Source organism: Stegostoma tigrinum, chromosome 28, assembly GCF_030684315.1.
Source record: "Stegostoma tigrinum isolate sSteTig4 chromosome 28, sSteTig4.hap1, whole genome shotgun sequence".
In the NCBI taxonomy this organism is placed as follows: Eukaryota; Metazoa; Chordata; class Chondrichthyes; order Orectolobiformes; family Stegostomatidae; genus Stegostoma; species Stegostoma tigrinum.
In genome coordinates, this window is record NC_081381.1 from 20,459,982 (window position 1) to 20,480,196 (window position 20,215).

The following is a 20,215-nucleotide window of genomic DNA, read 5'->3' on the forward strand; positions in this document are numbered from 1 at the left end:
ATAGTTACAAGTTGATCTCACTCTTTATTTGGATAATGGTTTCAAACTGCCTGAGTTATGACATTATCTTAATCACTTATTGATGTTATTATCTGGTAATCACTATTATCTTATAATCCTATTATTCTCCATCAATTTAGTTCTCTCACACTGAAAGACTTCTCTAAAAATGGAAAGTGTCACTTGGTTTGTCAGAATACAAAACCAACCCCAGACAGATCACGGTCAAAAATCAAGAAATCAATTGTCCCAAATTGGAAGGTGCATAAGTCAACAACATTAACTTGGCATGGAGATAAAGGAATGGAATAAGTTTAAATAAAAGAAGCCTATCAAAACTGTTTTGGAGAACAAAGTGTGCATTGGTCACAGGATGCGCTTTGACTGTATTTAATATTCAGAGTAGAAAACTCATTCGATAAATTTACTCTAAGCTTCTTCCTAGATCTCCTTGGATGCCCTAACTTGGCTGAAATACTTGCCTTGCACAATATGTGAACATCATCTGTATCGGTAGACTTTGGTGAGCTTGGCTCAGTATGCTTCTAGCAATGAAACAGGAGTGCTGTAATTTTGACCACTTAACATTTAAGAAATGGAACATGTCCCTGCATTTCACAAAGCGGTGATTTTATATGGGTCAACACAAGGTTATGTCTATTGTCAACTGATCCCAAAATCTACGATACTCACATGTTCATATTCCTGATCCAGCCTGGGATTGTCTTCTTCCAAGATGTAGTCTGGATATCCAATTTGCTCTTTTATTGCCAGGGCCTTTAAGGAAACATACACAAAGGGGTGTTCAAAACAATTAACAACTCTGGCACTAGAATTATTGCTCATTACCTACTGATATTTTTGTAATTGAGATGAGGACTAACAATTGCCCTCAGTACCCTAGAACAGCTTTTCTAATGTTCATCACATTCAGTGGTTTCTGTTGAGAACATTGGGGTAGATAGAGTCTGGCTGTGATATTCAACATTAAAGAACGGCCCAACACATCTCACTAACCAAGGTCAAGCATAGCCACAGAATTGCTCACCAAGAGCCAATGCCTACATGAGCAGTGAACAGAAGTGAAAAGGGAAACAGGACATTTTTCCAGAGATAGTAGTAACTGCCGATGCTGGAGAATCCGAGATAAGAGTGTGAAGCTGGATGAACACAGCAGGCCAAGCAGCAGAGGAACTGGAAAGTTTGATGTTTTGGGTCGGGACCCTTCTTCAGAAAAAATTTCATCATTAGATTGGACTCTGCTGCAATAGCTATTTTTCCCTTTTCTATTTGTTAGGACTGCTGAGGCCAATTGCTGGAATCCAACTGTTACCCCACTTGAGAAAAGCTACCATTGCACACAATGGAAATTTAACTGAAGACCAACTGGCTTGAGTGAGTCAATACCATATGGTGATTCATTTTAAGAATGTAAGAGTGAATTTGAAATTATGCTTTTCCCATGACAATGACAAATTGAAATCCTTGAGGCAACACGATTCTGGGATCCCCAGCCTGATCTATTCAATATTTCACAGAATGGAAAGATGTACAGATTTATATCATGTCACTTCCTCATGTTCACTCTCCCTTGCGCCCTCTCTCAAAAGGCAGCAATCGTGACAACTGAAAGCCTTGCATATGTATCATTAACTGACCTTTCCTTGTGCTTTTTGCTTGGAAGCTGCATCCATCCACTCCAGCTCATCCAATGTTTCGATAAACACTTCTCGAATTTTATCAATTAAATCCTTTACCTGAAAAGGGAAAAATATTTAAATCAAAATCAAGAGATGCTATCACTATCTAGAAGGACAAAGGCAGCAGATGCATGGGAACAGGAACAACCCGCAGGTTGCCCTCCAAGCCACCCGCTATCGCGACTTGAAAATATAGCTGTTTCTTCACTGTCGCTGGTTCAAAATCCTGGAACCCCATCTCTAACAGGTATCATAGAGTAGGACAGCACAGAAAGAGACCTTTCAGTCCAACTTGTCCACGTCATATCCTAAATTAATCTACTCTCATTTGCCAGCACTTGGCCCACATCCTTCTAAACCTTTTCCATTTATGTACCCATTCAGATGCCTTTTAAATGTTGTAATTGTACCAGCCTCCATATCGTCTGGCAACTCATTCCCATACGTGTGTAAGAACTTGGCCCATAGGTGCCTTTTATATCTTTCCCCTCTCACCTTAAACCTATGCCCTGTAGTTGCGGATTCCCAAACCCAGGGGTAAAAAAACCTTGGTTTTTCACCCTACCCATGCCCCTCATGGGTGTGTGCCTACACACCAAGGATTACAGCAGTTCAAAAGGCAGCTCATGACCACCTTCACCAGGGCAATTAGAGATGAGAAATAAAGGCTGGTCCAACCACAATGCCCACATACCATAATAGTTTCTTTTAAAATCCTCTCAGCGTGACAGCTGTGTAAATGTCAACTGTCGTTCAGATAACAGAAGATACACATCTCAGTCAGCTGGCTGTGGGTTTAGGTCCACTTTGAACATCAAATTCAGGCTCCAGTACTGATAATGAGAGTGCTACATTGTCAGAGGCACCCTTCCTCAGTTAAACCATCTACTCTCTCAGATGGACATAAATTATCCCACAACAGTGACGAATGAACTCTGATGTTCCATTGAAGAGTCACCAGATTCTAAACATCGCCTGTTTTCTCACCACGGATGCCGCTAGGTCTGCTGAGTTTAATTAGCAATTTCTGTTTTCGTTGCAAGCTAGCAGTTTAGTAGTCAGAAAACCAGACAATGAACCAGCTGCATGTTAACAAGTAACCAAGGTAATTAATGGCAGTAGATTGAAAGCAGGAGATCTAAGAAACTACAGACTAGCCACGAGGGAGCCTGGAGATTGTAAATCTGATACGGTTAAGTACAATCTGGAACTCCTGTCTGACAAACACTGTGAGTGTACCTATACCTCATGAACTTCAGAGGTTTAATGACATGGCTCAAAAACCACCATTTGAAGAACAAATAAGGGTGGGCAGTAAATGCTAATTAAACCAGTAATAGCCCATCCAGTGAACAAGTAAAAGGTAAAATCAGAACCTTAACTTCATCTGTACTTAGTTTTTGGACATCTCAGAGTGAGAGAGCTAATGTGCAGGCGAGTCATTGCGCTTAAATAGATAAAACGTTTTTTAAAAACATTTTTTTAATGTTTGCGGCTGGGATTATTTTTTGGTGCCACTCTCCAAGAGTAAGAAAACACACAACCGTGTCTTCAAAAAACATACTGATCATGGACAGAAAGGAACACATATATTCCGTCCATAACACCTGTGAGTCTTCTGTATACCGCTGCTCTCCTCAGTGGTGTTTTATGTTGTCGGACTTTGTACACCAATTAACTTGGGCACTTAAAAATTTGATATCCTTTCAGCATTCTTGATAAAGGCTCTCAACTGAAATTTTGGCTGGCATTGTGGTCCTTGGGGAGAAAAAACAATGACTGGCTCTGTTCTGTGAGCTACATACCATTCTCTTGCTCTCGCCAGCAAATGCCTCTCTCACATAGAGCGCTCCCACTGCATTTTCCATGTTGCTGTTAATGTAGCTGGCACATTCTCGCCAACGAGCTTCTTCCATACTAGTACCAGACAATGCCTGTGATAATGAAGGTTAATTGTAAGTTAGTACTGGGTGTAACAATTCCATTAATTAGGATTGAACACTGCCCTACAAAGTGTGGAGTGATCGGAAATGATTCCATCATCAGCGTTAAACAATTGATTTCACCCACTTCATTACCATTATTTATGATTACCATCAGTTTGCAATTCTGAAACACAAGCATATGTGTAAAGTATGTAGAGTCTGTGAAGGGCTTATTTGGTAGCATGCTTGTTTTTGAGTCAGAATGTTTTGGATTTGGAAACGCTGAAGCATTTAAGAGGTTTACATAAGGTTACATCACTCCAGTGAAGTACCTAGAGAGCGCTGCATTGTCAAAAATGCCATCTAATAAACCAAAGTGTTAGCAAGTACAGAACATGCTGGAGAAACTCAGCAGTCTGGCAGCATATGTGGAGAGAAAGCAGAGTTACAAAGTTGATCTCACTCTTTATTTAGATAACGGTTTCAAACTGCCTGAGTTATGACATTATCTTAATCACTTACTGATGTTATATATCTTGTAATCACTATAATCTTATAATAGCTATTATCTTATAATAGTGATTATTCTAAATTATTATTATCATTATTTTAAATTATTCTAAATTCATAAGAAGGATCATTGGATTTGAAAAGTTAATTCTATTTTCTCTTCACAGATGCTGCTAGACCTATTGAGTTTTCCAGATTTCTGTTCTAATTTCCGATCTTCAGCATCCACAGTTTTATTTGCTTTATTTAAGTGTTATCAAGGACTGAACTTGGATAACATTGAAGATCCCATGTTACTATTTGAAGCAGAATTCGTTCAATATTCTGGTCTTCCTTAACAAATACAACAGAAGACATACAAGTTGAGCATTCCTTCATGTGAAATATTACAGGTGTAGATTGGAGGAATCTTTAATTATTTACATGTTCTGAAATATTTCAGCACAAGTTGCAATTATCATAGTCCAAGGATAGTTGTTATTTATATCAAACTTCATACGATGTTCCACCTTTCAGTCATTTAATATAGTCACTGAGCTTGTTATTTCAAATGATTAAAAGCTAAACTAAAAAAGGGATGAGGGAGATGCCATACTTTAAATATTGGCACCACCAAGTATTACATCCAGGACAAATAATTACTGGTTTACAAATTCCACAGGACATCTACCTCTTTCATAACTTTGATGAGAATTCAATCTAATGCCCAAAGATACGGGAATGACTTATAAACAAGTACATTTTTATCTGAGAGATGAATACTGGGATTTGGTCAATTTCCCAACTTGACACATCCACAGCAGGGAGGGGAACGTGCTAAAGTGGGATTTTAATTCCAGGAATATGGGTGCTAACTCGGATTGGGCTTGTTACCTCCAAAAACAATGTGAAGGTAGCTACTGGGTGTTGTGGCAGTCAATTTAAATGACCTGTGTACTGGTGCTCTGCAATTCATTCCAATGATAATACAAATAGTCAAGCAGAAAAGAGTCCTATAGCCATTACACTTCACAACTCCCCTCACCTCCACGTCAAGTAGTGTCCCTCCACCTATCCCCAAAGGTTCCCCATAAATTCCATTTCAGCCTGTGGTACTTCAAAGCCCATTTTGCCAAGTGCAAATTCTGTAGAGAACCAATTAGTCACATGCCATGCCTGAAAACACTTTAAAAATTAATTAATCCATAACTTTCTTACATGCTTTTGTTCTAGTCCTGCAACAGGATCAATCAACCAGCCCTTTAAAATATCAGAATCAAAGAATCTTCAAGTATTTGATACTGCTTTATGGTGCATAAATAAACATTGAGTAGCTGAAATTGTTCTGAGATAGAAAGATATTATTTGAACAATATTCTCTTCAGGGGCACAGCTGTTTTAACTGACTGATGAATGGCTATGTTGCCTACATTCAGCAGATTTAGCTGAGAACCCAAACATCCATTTTTCAACACAAATTGTTGGCAGCACAACTTGGTAATGTAGCATTGGGGCATCTGGAACATTGTCATATAATGGGACTAATAGTTTATCATTTTTTATAACAAAATTTAAGGACAGAGAAAAGAACAGGAAGGAAAAAGGAGGTGAAAGGATGAATTAGAGTCAAATTAAAAAAGAGAGAAACAAGCATTGAGAAAGAGAACAGAACAATAAAGCAAAATAACAAAACATGTTGTTATATTTTAACTCTAGAAACAATTTTGTGCCATCAGAAATGGGATTTTACACTTTGAGTTGTTCTCTTTCTGGGCTTCTGAAATTGAACAATAAGGCAGAAATTAAAATCTCATACACAAATTATTTAGCAATTTATGGTGATATACAAAATGCAAAGGGTCTCTTTCTTGCCATAATTTGGTATTTTTCCAAACACATTAATAATAGCATTAAACTCACATCTACTTATGGTTGGATGGTTCTGGACAAGAAAAACATCTCACACAATATTTCAAATAATATTTACTACCGTCTGTGATCATGTAAATAAGCAGCTAATGGTGGAGCTTAAATTATTTGGCTACAGGTTTAACAATGCCCTCTAGTCTCCTTTTTCATTTTGCCGATTGAAGTTTGAAGTATCAAAGTCTAATGAAGGAGCAGGGCACCCTTACATACAAGAGAAATAAATTTGTAAAAGCCTTCAGAGTAATAACAACTTCTTAAAAGGATTCAGACTCTGACAACAGCTTTTACTGTTGTGTTTTGATAGAATTGTCCTGAAAATGTCAACTTGTCTTGTATCTTAATAAATACTGGCTGATCTGTTGCATCCGTTACTGAGTTTTTCCAAGTTAATCAGGAATGATGAGCTATTCACAATAAAATGCTTTGATGTGCTATATCATAACTATGAAAATGTGTTGCCCAGTAAGTTATTCTTTTGGGTTTATCCGACAAGAGATTATTTATTTTGCTGTGTTCTAGCAACATGGAAAACATAACTATTGATCAGAAACAATTAGAACCCTCATGTAAATGCTACAGTTACTTGAGTGGATAAGAAGCTGGACATTCTCAAGGCTTTTCCATTACCTGTAAAGTGCAAGTTCGGAATATCCACTTGTCTAGATAGGTTCATTTGCGACAATGCTCAAGAAACTCAACATCATGCGGGAAAAGGCAGTCTGCTTAATTGTTTTGCCTCCCATCACCTTGAACTCTCGAAAGTACTGGTCCAACATGGCTGCAGCATGCACCATTTACAACGCATCAACAAACGAAAGCTTCTTCAACACATTTCACAGATGTACTGTAGCAATTCCTACTACAGTACTGAAAAGGTCAGGGAAAATAAGAACAGGAAGGTCTTCACTTTTAAGCACCCCACCAATTCAAACACCATCCCTACTTGTACTTTCATCAACACTGGACCAGAATTCTGACTATTGGTGCCTATTTGTTGCAGTACCTTCACCTCATGGAGTAGTTCATGGAAATTTTAATTGACCACAAATGTTGGCCTTGCTAGACATGCCCATCTAGGACGGGGTGTAGGCTATTTTATCCTTCAAACCTCCATTGCCATTCAGTGATGACTGTATCAACTGTGATTCGATTAGTAGAACCTGCATCTCAGAGTCACAAGGTTCCCAGGCCAAAATCAATTCCAGTATTTAAGCTGACAAATCCAGGCTGACTGTCCAGTACAGTATTGAGGAAATGTCGCAATGGCAGAGGTGCCGTTTTTCAGATGACATGTTAAACTGAGGCCCAGCCTTCCCTAATAGATGCGCACCAAAAATTCCCAAGGTATTGATTTGAAGAAGACCAGAGGAGATATTTCCAGTGTCCTGGCCAAGAAATATGCCTCAGTCAATTTGTGTGTGGACTGGCTATTGTGCTTCCTGCATTACCAGTGATGAAACTTAAAGGCACTGAATTTACTGTGAACACTTTGAAAAGTTAGATGATCATGAAAAGCCGAATGTGAATGAATGTCTTTCTTAAAGTCTTTAAAATATAAATTTGAAATTTGTTTTAAAGCTTGTAACAAAAGAACACTTTTTTCCCCAAAGAATTCTTAAAGCTGAAATTTGCTACAAATGATTTTCGCAGGATCATTCAGGCAGAAACATAGGTTGATGCTGAGTGCTAACTTCTCCAATTAGCCGGCAGTGGTGATGTTAATTGATGGTAGAAACTTCAGCTATGAATACTGGTGTGGCCGTTGCACTGACAGAACAGTTTGAACCTCTTGGGATGTACTTGTAATTTGTATCAGGAATGTGACCCAGCATTTTATGGTCCAATTAAATATTTAAGTGGGCAATACAGGCTTTTTAAAGGCACTGATCCAGAAATGATGAGGGGCCCATCTCCATAAATGCTTTTGCTTTCTACTTTATGATAGTTTATGCTCATGCTTTCTTTCATTGAGGAAACTGTGTCAAGGGGGAAGGCCCATAGTCCAGGATACCTTGTGAATAAAAACCATAGGAGGGAAGTCAAGGAACTTATTATATATAGCTTTTAATTAGCATAGCTCTCACTATATAAATACCAATCTCAAGGGTACTGAAACTTTTGTTTTGATTTGTTTCAATTCTAAAGTGTTTGCTGTGGAAAAAAAACAGCTGGATTCGTGGAGACTGGGAAAGTTGATCAGTGATTTTCCTTTGGTGTATCTGTAAGCAAACTGACAATATAATTTGACTATAGATCCTAGAGTTCTTACAGAATATATCAATTTTCAAACTTCAGCAACAGTTTGATTAGAAAGACATTCAATGAAACAAGACACTGGTGATTCAAGTTACACCCTCGGAAATGGATAAAGATAAATTTGCTACAGAATAGACAACAATGAATACTTGTTAAAGGAGTTTGTCGAGAGATTACTAAGTGGAGTGTGTCAGTGCTCAGTTGGGATTACTCCTGTTTATAATTGACATAAATGATTCGGATTAGGAACATAAAGTTCTTGTGGCGCAGTGGTAGTGTCCCTATTGCAGTGGGAGGCAATGGCCTAGTGGTATTATCACTGGACTGTTAATCTAGGGGCTGGACAACACCCTGGGGACCCACAGGTTCAAATCGTGCCACAACAGATGGTGGAATTTGAATCCAATAAAATATCTGGAATTAGAATCTAACGATGACTGTCAATCCATCGTCAACTGTTGGAAAAACCCATCTGGTTCACTGATGTCCTTGAGGGAAAGCAACTTACCTGGACTGGCTTACGTATGACTCCAGGCCCACAGCAAAGTGGCTGACTCTTAACTGCCCCCTGGGCAATTAGGGATGGACAATAAATGCTGCCTGGACAGTGACACCCTCATCCCATAAATGAGTAAAGGACCTATGAACCAACAGGTCATATTTCATATCAAAACTGCCCCAGAGGTCTACAGTAATATCTTTAACCAGGTTGACATTTTGCCTTTTGCTCTATATCCAGAACTGTTCTTACACACAACTGAATATTTTTATTTCCTGTCACCAAATCACTCGTGATATTTTTACATCTATTAACCACCAGTAAATCACCTGTGTTCTCCTTACATGCAAAGCCCAGTAAAGGCAATGCAGACCATCAAAAGGTGAGGGAGAGGTATGGAGAGGGCCTGAACGGGCTGATTTATGTCCAGAACTGCTCTTATACACAACTGTACATTTCTTTCACCATTTCCAAAAGATTTGTGGTAATTCCTTTTCCATCCATTAACCATAATCAGTAAATCACCTATGTTTCCAACTGAATAATCAACATGTAATGAACAAGTTGATCTGCAAAATGTCTGGATTAGGAACAGAAATATGCCATTCAGCCCATGAAGTCTCCACTATCATTTATTATAATTATGGCTGTTCGAACATTTCAATGCCTTTTATCAACACTTTTGTCTCAACTACTTACTCCGTTGCCAATCAGAAATTTGTCCAACCCTTAAACATATTCGAAGACTGAGCAGAGAATTATTAAGATTTACAATCCTCTAAACACAAACAAGTCTCTTCATCAACATCCTAAATGGCTAACTTCCCAATAACCTTCCTTATAGCTTTCTGCACTTACATTTCAGTCTTCAATTATTTGATTAGACCATAAGACCAGAAGAAATTGGAACAGGAATGGGCCGTTCAGTCCCTTGTGCCTGCTCTATTTTTCAATAGATCATAATTGATGACATTCCTCAAGCTCACTTTCTTGCATTTTCCCAACAAACCCTGTACCCCAGTTTCCCAGCAAACTATCACAACATTCTGAGAGAAGAAATCCCTCCTCATCTCCATCTTAAGTTGGCAGCTAATTTTCAACAGTGTCACCTAGGTCTCTTTGTGCATCTATACTTTTTAAGCTCTTGCCATTTAAGAAATACTCTGCAAATGTTAATCTTACCAAAAAAGGAAAATATTCTGCCTGGAAGTCAGTGGTGAGTGGAGTTCCACAGGGCTCTGTCCTTGGGCCTCTACTGTTTGTAATTTTTATTAATGACTTGGACGAGGGGATTGAAGGATGGGTCAGCAAGTTTGCAGACGACACAAAGGTTGGAGGTGTCATTGACAGTGTAGAGGGCTGTTGTAGGCTGCAGTGGGACATTGACAGGATGCAGAGATGGGCTGAGAGGTGGCAGATGGAGTTCAACCTGGATAAATGCGAGGTGATGCATTTTGGAAGGTCGAATTTGAAAGCTGAGTACAGGATTAAGGATAGGATTCTTGGCAGCGTGGAGGAACAGAGGGATCTTGGTGTGCAGATACATAGATCCCTTAAAATGACCACCCAAGTGGACAGGGTTGTTAAGAAAGCATATGGTGTTTTGGCTTCCATTAACAGGGGGATTGAGTTTAAGAGTCGTGAGATCTTGTTGCAGCTCTATAAAACTTTGGTTAGACCGCACTTGGAATACTGCGTCCAGTTCTGGGCGCCCTATTATAGGAAAGATGTGGATGCTTTGGAGAGGGTTCAGAGGAGGTTTACCAGGATGTTGCCTGGACTGGAGGGCTTATCTTATGAAGAGAGGTTGACTGAGCTCGGTCTCTTTTCATTGGAGAAAAGGAGGAGGAGAGGGGACCTAATTGAGGTATACAAGATAATGAGAGGCATAGATAGAGTTGATAGCCAGAGACTATTTCCCAGGGCAGAAATGGCTAGCACGAGGGGTCATAGTTTTAAGCTGGTTGGAGGAAAGTATAGAGGGGATGTCAGAGGCAGGTTCTTTACGCAGAGAGTTGTGAGAGCATGGAATGCGTTGCCAGCAGCAGTTGTGGAAGCAAGGTCATTGGGGTCATTTAAGAGACTGCTGGACATGTATATGGTCACAGAAATTTGAGGGTGTATACATGAGGATCAATGGTCGGCACAACATTGTGGGCTGAAGGGCCTGTTCTGTGCTGTACTGTTCTATGTTCTATGTTCTAAAAGATAACCTCATATTTTTCCACATTGTATTCCATCTACCATTTTCTAGCCCATTCACTAATCCCATTGAAATCCTCCTGAAGCCTCTTTACATCTTTCTCACAATACACATTCCTACAGAGTTTCGTATCATCTGCAAATTTGGAAAAAATTCATTTGGACCCACAATCAAATGATCAATGTATGTTGAGAACAGCCAGGGCACAAGTTCTGATCCTTGCAGTAGCCCACTAGTCACAGTTTGCCAATGCAAAGATGACCCATTCGTTCCTACTATAATAAAATGTGAGGCTAGATGAACATAGCAGGCCAAGCAGCATCTCAGGAGCACAAAAGCTGACGTTTCGGGCCTAGACCCTTCATCAGAGAGGGGGATGGGGAGAGGGAACTGGAATAAATAGGGAGAGAGGGGGAGGCGGACCGAAGATGGAGAGAAAAGAAGATAGGTGGAGAGAGTATAGGTGGGGAGGTAGGGAGGGGATAGGTCAGTCCAGGGAAGACGGACAGGGAAGACGTCTTCCCTGGACTGACCTATCCCCCCCTACCTCCCCACCTATCTTCTTTTCTCTCCATCTTCGGTCCGCCTCCCCCTCTCTCCCTATTTATTCCAGTTCCCTCTCCCCATCCCCCTCTCTGATGAAGGGTCTAGGCCCGAAACGTCAGCTTTTGTGCTCCTGAGATGCTGCTTGGCCTGCTGTGTTCATGCAGCCTCACATTTTATTATCTTGGAATTCTCCAGCATCTGCAGTTCCCATTATCTCTCTCCCATTCGTTCCTACTATCTGTTTTCTGACTAATAGACAATCCTTAATCAATGCCAAAACACTACCTCCTAACCCACAGTCTCTAATTTTGCTGAACAAACTACTATGCAAGACCCTATTGCTCTGGGATGTAGGCATTTGAGTCCTGGGGATTTATTAACTTTCAGCCCCATTGATTTCTCCAGGATAACCTTCTTACTAATGCTTATTACCTTCAACCCATCATTCTTCCTTTTCTTTTATCTTCCTCAGTGAAAACAGACACAAAGTAATCATGCAGCTTTTCTATTTCTCTATTCCTCATTGTAATTCCTTCTGACTCTGCCTGTAAACATCTTTTTAAATAGTTAGAGAAGCTCCAGTTTTATGTTTTTGCCAAATTCACTCATATTCTATTTTTCCTTTCCTTATCAATTTCCTGGTCCTCCTTTACTACATTCTGAAAGCCTACCAATCCTCACATTTACTACGGTTTTTGACAGCTCTAGAAATCTTTTCTTTTAACCTAATATGATCCTTAACTTGCTTTATCAGCCAAAATTGACTGACCTTTTTCAGGGTTTTTATATCTTGTAGAAATGTAGTCATGTATTGGTCTTGAAATACTATCCATTGCTTAAGTGCAGACATGCCTTTAATGTATTTTCCAAATAGGAGTGACACAGTACCCAACTGGTTAGCCCTGCTGCCTCACAGCACCAGGGACCTGGGTTCAATTCCAGCCACGTGTGACCACGTGTGTGGAATGTGCATGTTCTCCCCATGTCAGCATAGGTTTCCACTGAGTGCTCCAGTTTCCTCCCACAGTCCAAATACATGCAGGTTAGGTTTGTGTGGAGAACATTTGTGTGGAGTTTGCACAGTCGTTTGAGGCTGGAATCACGCCCGAGTCCCCGGGCAGTAATGCTAACCACTGAACCACTGTGCAGCCCTCATTTAGCCCGTTGTCAACATGTCATATTATGAGTAAAGTAACCTGTCTTCTAGTTAGCTCCTCAACAAACTGCTCCAAAAAGCAATCCCTAACACATTCCATAAACTTGTCTTCTACAGCTTTTGTGCTCAGTTGGTTTACCCAGTCTCTATGCATATTGAAGTCACCCATGATTACTGTATTGCCCATGCCACATGCTTCTCATATCACAAAATTAATACCATATCCCTCACTACTGTTTGGTGGCCTATTAATAAGTTGAATGAATGTCTGCTGTCTCTTGCTGTTTCTCAGCTCCTCTAAGGTGGACTGCACACATTGTTCTTCTGAGCGGAGATCCTTCTTTACAAATGTACTGATCCCATCACTCATTATCAACACAGCCCCACTTCCTTTTTCTTTTTGTCTGCCTTTCCTAAATGTTAAACATCCTTGGTGACTGCCATTTCTCCTTGACATAAGTGGCTTCAATTCTGAAATTCAATACAAAGTCATAGATTTGTAGACGACTAGGAGCTAGATATAGAATTGAAGGAGACAACACAGACACTATAGAATGAAATGGCTAAGATCCATAAGTGAGTAGATAAATGGCAAATGTAATATAATGTAAATAATCACATTTAAAGATAAAAACGGTGTTGCAATAGGCTATTGGTGAAGTGAAACTTGACTCAGTCTTAAACTCAGCATTAAATATGGCCACCAGCGTACAGTAACAAACAACAAGGCCAATAAAATGTCAAAATTACATAGTCAAGATATTAAATGTGCTTGACTCTTAACTATCCTCTGGGCAATTAGAGAAGCACAATAAATGCTAGCTGGCGATGCCTACATCCTGTGAATGAATAAAGAAAGTCAGACCTCCTGACTAGGTCAAGTGTGGGATATGCACATTGGAGTTTGCATACATCGGAACTGAGAAATTGGAGGTGCGATCTGTATTTGGGGGAGCAGTAATTTGTTTCGTAGTGATTGGAACCAAGTTGATCTTGATGACTACAAGCTCCTTGATTGGGGTTGTTGACTGGGCCAATCAAGGAGTCCTGGCTGACCAATATTAACAAGGGGTTTAGAATCTCCTCACTCCAGGGGACTGACTCCGAGCCAGCTGGCCACAGCCAGTGCATTGTGTGCAAGTAAATAAAGGGTGACTGGGTGACCGGATACGGGTTTTAAAAAAGGTTCAAAAAAGATTAATCCTCTCCATCTTAGCTAAGATTACAAACAGATCTTCATCAATTGGGTCACTGTACTGAAGAGTGGCAGATAGAGTTTAATTTTGATAAAAGCAAGGCATTGCACTTTGGTAAAACAAACAATGGCAGGGCTTATGCAAGTAAAAGTGGGTAGTGTTGTAGAACAGATCTAGGGCTTCTGGTACATAATTCTTTGAATTTTGCATCACATGTAGACAAGGCGGTTAAGAAGGGATTTAGCATGCTTGCCTTCATTGCTCAGATCTCAGAGTATAGGAGTTGCGACATTATGTTGAGATTGTACAGGATGTTGGTGAGGCCTCTTCTGGCGTACAGTTCCAGTTCTGGTCACCCTGTTACATGGAGGATACTATTAGGTAGGAGAGAGCTCAGAAGGGAGTCACTGGGACAGTCCTAAGAATGGAGGGTTTTACTTATAAGGAGAGGCTGGAAGGCTGGGACTTTTTTTTGCTGGAGCATTGGAGGTTGACAGGTGACCTTACAGAGACATACAGCACGGAAACAGACCCTTTGGTCCAAATGGTTCATGCCGAACGTAGTTCCAAACTAAACTAGTCCTGTCTGCCTGCTCCTGGCCCATATCCCTCCACATCTTTCCTATTCACATACTTATCCAAATGCCTTTTAAAACCTACATCCAACATTTCCTCAGGAAATTCATTCCACACATTAACCAAAAATAGCAGGTCAGGAGAGAAGGAATGGAGATGTACTATCTAAATAAACTAGCAAACAGAGAAGCTGTTCATCAAACAGGTAAATCATGTGTCATGATAGAGATGGAAGTCAAGGGTGAGAAAGTATTCCTGCATATTTAACACTTTTGCAGAAAGTATTGAATATCAGGAGGGGCAGGGATGTGCTGTTTAGTGGAAACACATGTTAATATGTGACATTTAAAATTTAAACACTCTAGAGATTAAAACAAACGCAATATTTGACTCAGAGGAAATATCTTAATTATGATTAAAAGCTGAAATGTGCTGGATGACTACATTTGTAAGGGGGCGGTACATTTCTGATGTTTAAACTGATTTTGTTTTGATTGAAATTACTGTGCTTGTCTGACACTTTCAATTGCTCGCTGTTACATATTTTCTTTCTATGGCACATAAGTTTTCTCTTGTGGCACATTAGTCAATGGAATTGTTTATATTTCATTGTGTGCATTTAAACAGATTAACAAACAGGTTAAAAACTTTATGCAGCTGATTGTTTCAAGAGTGGATTACTTTTCCTCTGTGGTTGAAGTGGAGATCATTGCATCTTCAAGGAGAAACATGGCGAAATATTCAAAGAGAAGTTTTCACTTGAATTTTGAATTGTTCTATTGGACATGTTGGAACAAATACTTCTTTTTCTACTGCATTTTATATGAATTCATTAACTTGTTACTAGAGGGGTGAAACCTCTTAGTGTCTCTCATTCTGTCTTTATCCCGCTCTGTTTGCCTCATACATCTTATTTCTGCATGTCTGTCTCTTTCAGTGTACACATCTTTTTTTTAATCTGCACCATCCTTTGTCATTTCTTCTTGCAGCAGATAGTATACTGCTCCAACTGCAAAACACGATCTCCCCTTCCAGTTGTCAATCAACCCCTCAAATTCACTTTGGAAGATCTAACACAAATGTGAGTGGGGTATAGACTCTGTTGTCCAGAAAGACTTTGAGGAGCAATTAGTAGTAGGTCAGAGGGCTGGGATCTGAGGTTGGGAGACAGGAGAAACCTTAGCAGAATATGAACTCATTAATTTCTTATAAACTCTACACAAACTACAATATTTGAAATTCATTTACAAGGTGTACACAAATAAAATCTATATCTTTTGCAAATACAATCAGGGCATACAGAAATGAGAAAAAAATTAAGAAATACAACAAGTATTATACAGACAAAAATAACTCAACAAAGCCTAACAAAGTTTTTGAATGGTTGTGTACCTTTCGGTAGTTGGCTTGGGCATCCTTAAAACGCCGACTTAAGTTTTTAACACAATCTATGATCAGCTGCCAAGCTAGATAGTTCTGAAGAGTACTAAAAAACAAAATAAGGATAACATTAGTAGTGAAGTCCAATATAGTCAAAGCACAGAAATTGCTGTTGAAATACCTTTGCATTTAACTTTTTTCAGGCATTGTATGAGGAAAGATTGAGTATTTTAAAAAGATGAGCCTCTCCAAATATGTAAAGGAGTTCCAAAACCATTCTAAAGTCAGGGAGGTATACTTTAAAGACTAGGGGTCAGCAGAGTGTCCAGACAAGACCATCTTACATGAAGAGATTGAATATACCTGTACAACATTAGTGACAGACACAATAACATGTTTACATGAAGTTCTTTTGTCTCTGGGTCATCAATGCTAACAATTCTCTTAACCTATTCAAAAGAGGCTCCATTGACCTCTCTAAGACCATAGCATACAGGAGCAGAATTAGGCCATTTGGTCCAGGTGGAGCACTGTTTTTTTGGATTGGACTCTGTGACCAGCAGTGTTCCACAGGGATCACTGGTGGGTCTAGTGTTGTTTGTTATTTATATGAACAATTTGGGTGAGAATTTAGGGAGCATGGTTGGTAAGTTTGTGGATGACACCAAAATTGATGGTATAGCAGACAGCGAAGAAGCTTGTCAAAGTTTACAAACGGATTTTGATCAATTGGCTGAGGAGTGGCAAATGGAGCTTATTTTGGACAAATGCAAGGTGTTGCATTTTGGTAAGACAAACATGGGCAGGACTCAATGGTAGGTCCCTGGGGAGTGTTGCTGAACGAAGAGGCTGAGAGCGACAGGTGTATAATTGCTCGAAACTACAGTCACAGCTACACAGGGCGGTGAAGCAGGCACCAAAAACAGAAATTGCTGGAAAAGCCCAGCAAGTCTGGCAGCATCTGTGGAGAGAAATCAGAGTTAATGTTTTGGGTTGAGTGACCCTTCCTCAGAACTTGACACAAAATGTTAACTCTGATTTTTCTCCAAAGATGTTGCCAGACCTGCTGAACTTTTCCAGCAATTTCTGTTTTTCTTTCTGATTTAAAGCATCCGCAGTTCTTTTGGTTTTTATTTGGTGAAAAAGGCATTTGGCATGTTTGCCTTCATTGCTCAGACCACTGAATATAGGAATTGAAACGTTTTACTGCAATTGTACAGGACATTGGTGAGGCCACTTTCGGAGTACTGTGTACAGTTATGGTCGCCGTGCTAAAGGAAAGATATTACGAAATTGAAGAGGGTGCAGAAAAGATTTACAAGGGCGTTACTGGGACTGGGGGGTTTGTGTTATAAGAAGTTGGATAGCCTGAAACTTTTTTCACTGGAGTGTAGGAGGTTGAGGGGGGGACCTTACATTGGTTTACAAAATAATGAGGGACAAAGCGACTAGTACCTTTTCCCTCAGATAGGGGAGTTCAAATCTAGAGGGCATAATTTAAGGTGAGAAGAGAAAGATATAAAAGGGATCTGAGGGACAATTTTTTCTCACAGAGGGTGGATTGTACATGGAATGAATTGCCAAAGGAAGTGGTAGATGCAGGTACAGTTACATCTTTTAAAAGATGTTTGGACAGGTACATGAATAGGAAAGGTGTAGAGGGATGTGGGCCAAACCCAGGCAACTAGGATTAGTTTAGTTTAGGAAACTTGGTCACCATGGAAGAATTGTACTAAAGGGTCCGTTTCTGTGCTGCATGATTCTCTGACTCTATGGATCTCCTCTGTTATTTGATCATGACGGATATGTTTCTCAACCCCATTCTCTTGCCTTCCCCCGTAACCTTTGATCCCCTTACTAGTCAAGAACCTATCAATGTCTGACTTAAATGCACTCAATGACTTGGACTCAGCAGCAGTGACTGTCACAGGTTCAAAACCCTATGGCTGACGTATTTCCTCCTCCTCATCTCAGTTCTAAAGGATCCTCCCTTCATTGTAAGGTCATGGCCATGGTCCCAGTGTCTCCAATTAGTGCAGACAACTTCGCATTCACGCTATCTGTTCCTCTTAGTATTCTGTAAGTTTCAATCAGATCCCATCTGATGCTTCTAAATTCCATTGTGTCCAGACCCAGAGTTCTCCACTGCTCCTAATATTACAAGCCTTGCATCTCCAGGATGACATTTTGTAAATCTCCCCTGCACTCCCTCCAACAACACAGAACATAGAAAATTTCAGCACAGTACAGGCGCTTTGCCCACAGATATTGTGCTGAACTTTTACCCTTGTCTAAGGTCTATCTAACCTCCACCCCTACCTTATATTATCATCCATATGCCTATCTAATAGCAGCTTAAATGCCCCTAATGAGGCTGACTCCACTACCCTCTCCGGCAATGCATCCCACGCCCTGACCACTCTCTAAGTAAAGAACCTATCTCTGACGTCGCCCCTATATCTACCTCCTTTCACTTTAAAACTATGCTCCCCTTGTAAAAGCTACCTCCACTCTAGGAAAAAACCTCTGGGCTGTCCACTCTATCTGTACCTCTGATCATTTTGTTCACCTCTATCAAGTCATCTCTCATCCTTCGTCGTTCTAAAGAGAAGAATCCTAGCTCTCTCAACCTTTCCTCATAAGACCTTCTCTCTATCCCAGGCAACATCCTGGTAAATGTCCTCCGCACCTTCTCCAACACTTGCACATCTTTCCTGTAATGAGGTGATCAGAACTGGACACAGTACTCCAGATGTGGCCAAACCAGCAGCACTTCCTTCCTTAGATACAGGATCCAAAACTGCTCATAGCATTTTGGATACAGTCTGACCAAAGCTTTATACAGTCTCAGTGTTTGCATTCTAATTCTCGTGAAATGAATGCTAACATTGCACTTACTTTCCTAACTGCTAATTCAACCTGCATATTAACCTTAGCAGAATCCAGATCTAGGATTCCCAAGTCCTTTTGTGCTTCAGATTTCTGAAGCCCTTCCCCATTTAGAAAATTGTTTGTGCCTCTATTCTTCCTACCATAGTGCCTAACTTCACACATTCCCATATTGATTTCCATCTGCCACTTTGTGCCCGTTCGCCTAAGCCTGACAAAGTCCTTTAGCAGCTTCCTCAATAGTACGAGTCCCTGCACTTATCATCATGCCATCTAAAAACTGGGCAACAATGCCAGTTCCATTGTCCAGCTCATTAATTTATAGTTGCGGTCCCAACATTGACCCCCTGCGGAACTCTAGTAGACACAAGCTATCATACAGAAAATGAACTCTCTGCTTTTGGTCAGTCAGCAATTCTCTGTCAATTCCAGTACCTCGCTGCTAACACCATGAGTTCTTAACTTATTTCGCAGCCTCCTGTGCAACACCTTGTCAAAGGCCTTCCAGAGCTGCAAAAAGATCATGCTTACTTGTTCACCCTTGTCTAACTTGCTTGTTATCTCTTCAAAGAATTCAACAGATTTGTTGACCAAGACTTTTCCTTGACAAAGCCATGCTGACCGTTTTACCAGGAATTTCCAAGTACTCCACAACCTTATCTTTAATAAGGGAATCTAAAAATTTAAAAATAACTGAGACCAAGCTAACCGGACTACAGTTGTCAGTCTTCTGCCTCCCTCCCTCCTTAAAGGTGGGAAATGACATTTTGTTTTGTCGGCATGAAACTGTTTCAAAACAACAATCCGAGTTTTCTCTACATTCTGAATCTACAGCACTTGCCACAGTTCGATTGGTAAGTTCCACATGATGTCATGGCATCTTTTCAGATTTCACCTGGTTTAAGAAATCTCTTGAATTGGTTTTGATGGCCTGAAGTGATAGAAGGGAATTTTCTAAGAGTTTTTCCCCTTGTTGGTCCTTAGATTTATTTTTTTCACTGCTTTTCCTTCTTCCAGGAGTTAGGTGACTGCAAGTGGGAGCTGTTGCAGCCATCATGATATGGGAGCCGACACAATGGACCAACTAGTCTTTTCCAAGCCGCCAACTTGTTTGTTTATTTGGACGTAAGCAATAAAATAATGGATAGCAGAATGTCATGCTACAGAACCATGAAATGTCAGTGTGGAAGCAACCTGAGAGGCTCTTGTTCTATTAAATACTTAGCAAATGGGAGGGAGGAGTTTGAGCTATAATTACATTGTGGGGAAAATTTCCTCTTGTGTAAGTAAAAGATTTTGTGAAGGTCGTCACCTTCTGCATTTATCAGTTTGCTTCAATAACAAAGGAGCTTTTTCCATTGTGTTCAAATTATTTTCTAATGCACAACTGCCAGAAGAAAATCTATCCATGTATTCAACTGGATTAGGGACATAGTGAGAAGATACAGGGGATGCTTAAAGATCACTGAAA

General features: G+C 40.1%; 1 protein-coding gene across 2 annotated transcripts in view; it reads right to left on the reverse strand.

The window, feature by feature from the left end:
* The window catches only part of mmel1 (membrane metallo-endopeptidase-like 1), a 72,096-nt gene that overhangs the window by 23,172 nt on the left and 28,709 nt on the right, over positions 1-20,215 (reverse strand). For both annotated transcript variants that reach the window (XM_048561557.2, XM_048561554.2), the window contains exons 12-15: positions 15,868-15,961; positions 3,506-3,634; positions 1,659-1,757; positions 694-777 (exon numbers count right to left, since the gene is read on the reverse strand). In XM_048561557.2, the coding sequence (XP_048417514.1) occupies positions 694-777; positions 1,659-1,757; positions 3,506-3,634; positions 15,868-15,961 (406 nt within the window). The remainder of the gene's footprint in view (positions 1-693; positions 778-1,658; positions 1,758-3,505; positions 3,635-15,867; positions 15,962-20,215) is intronic.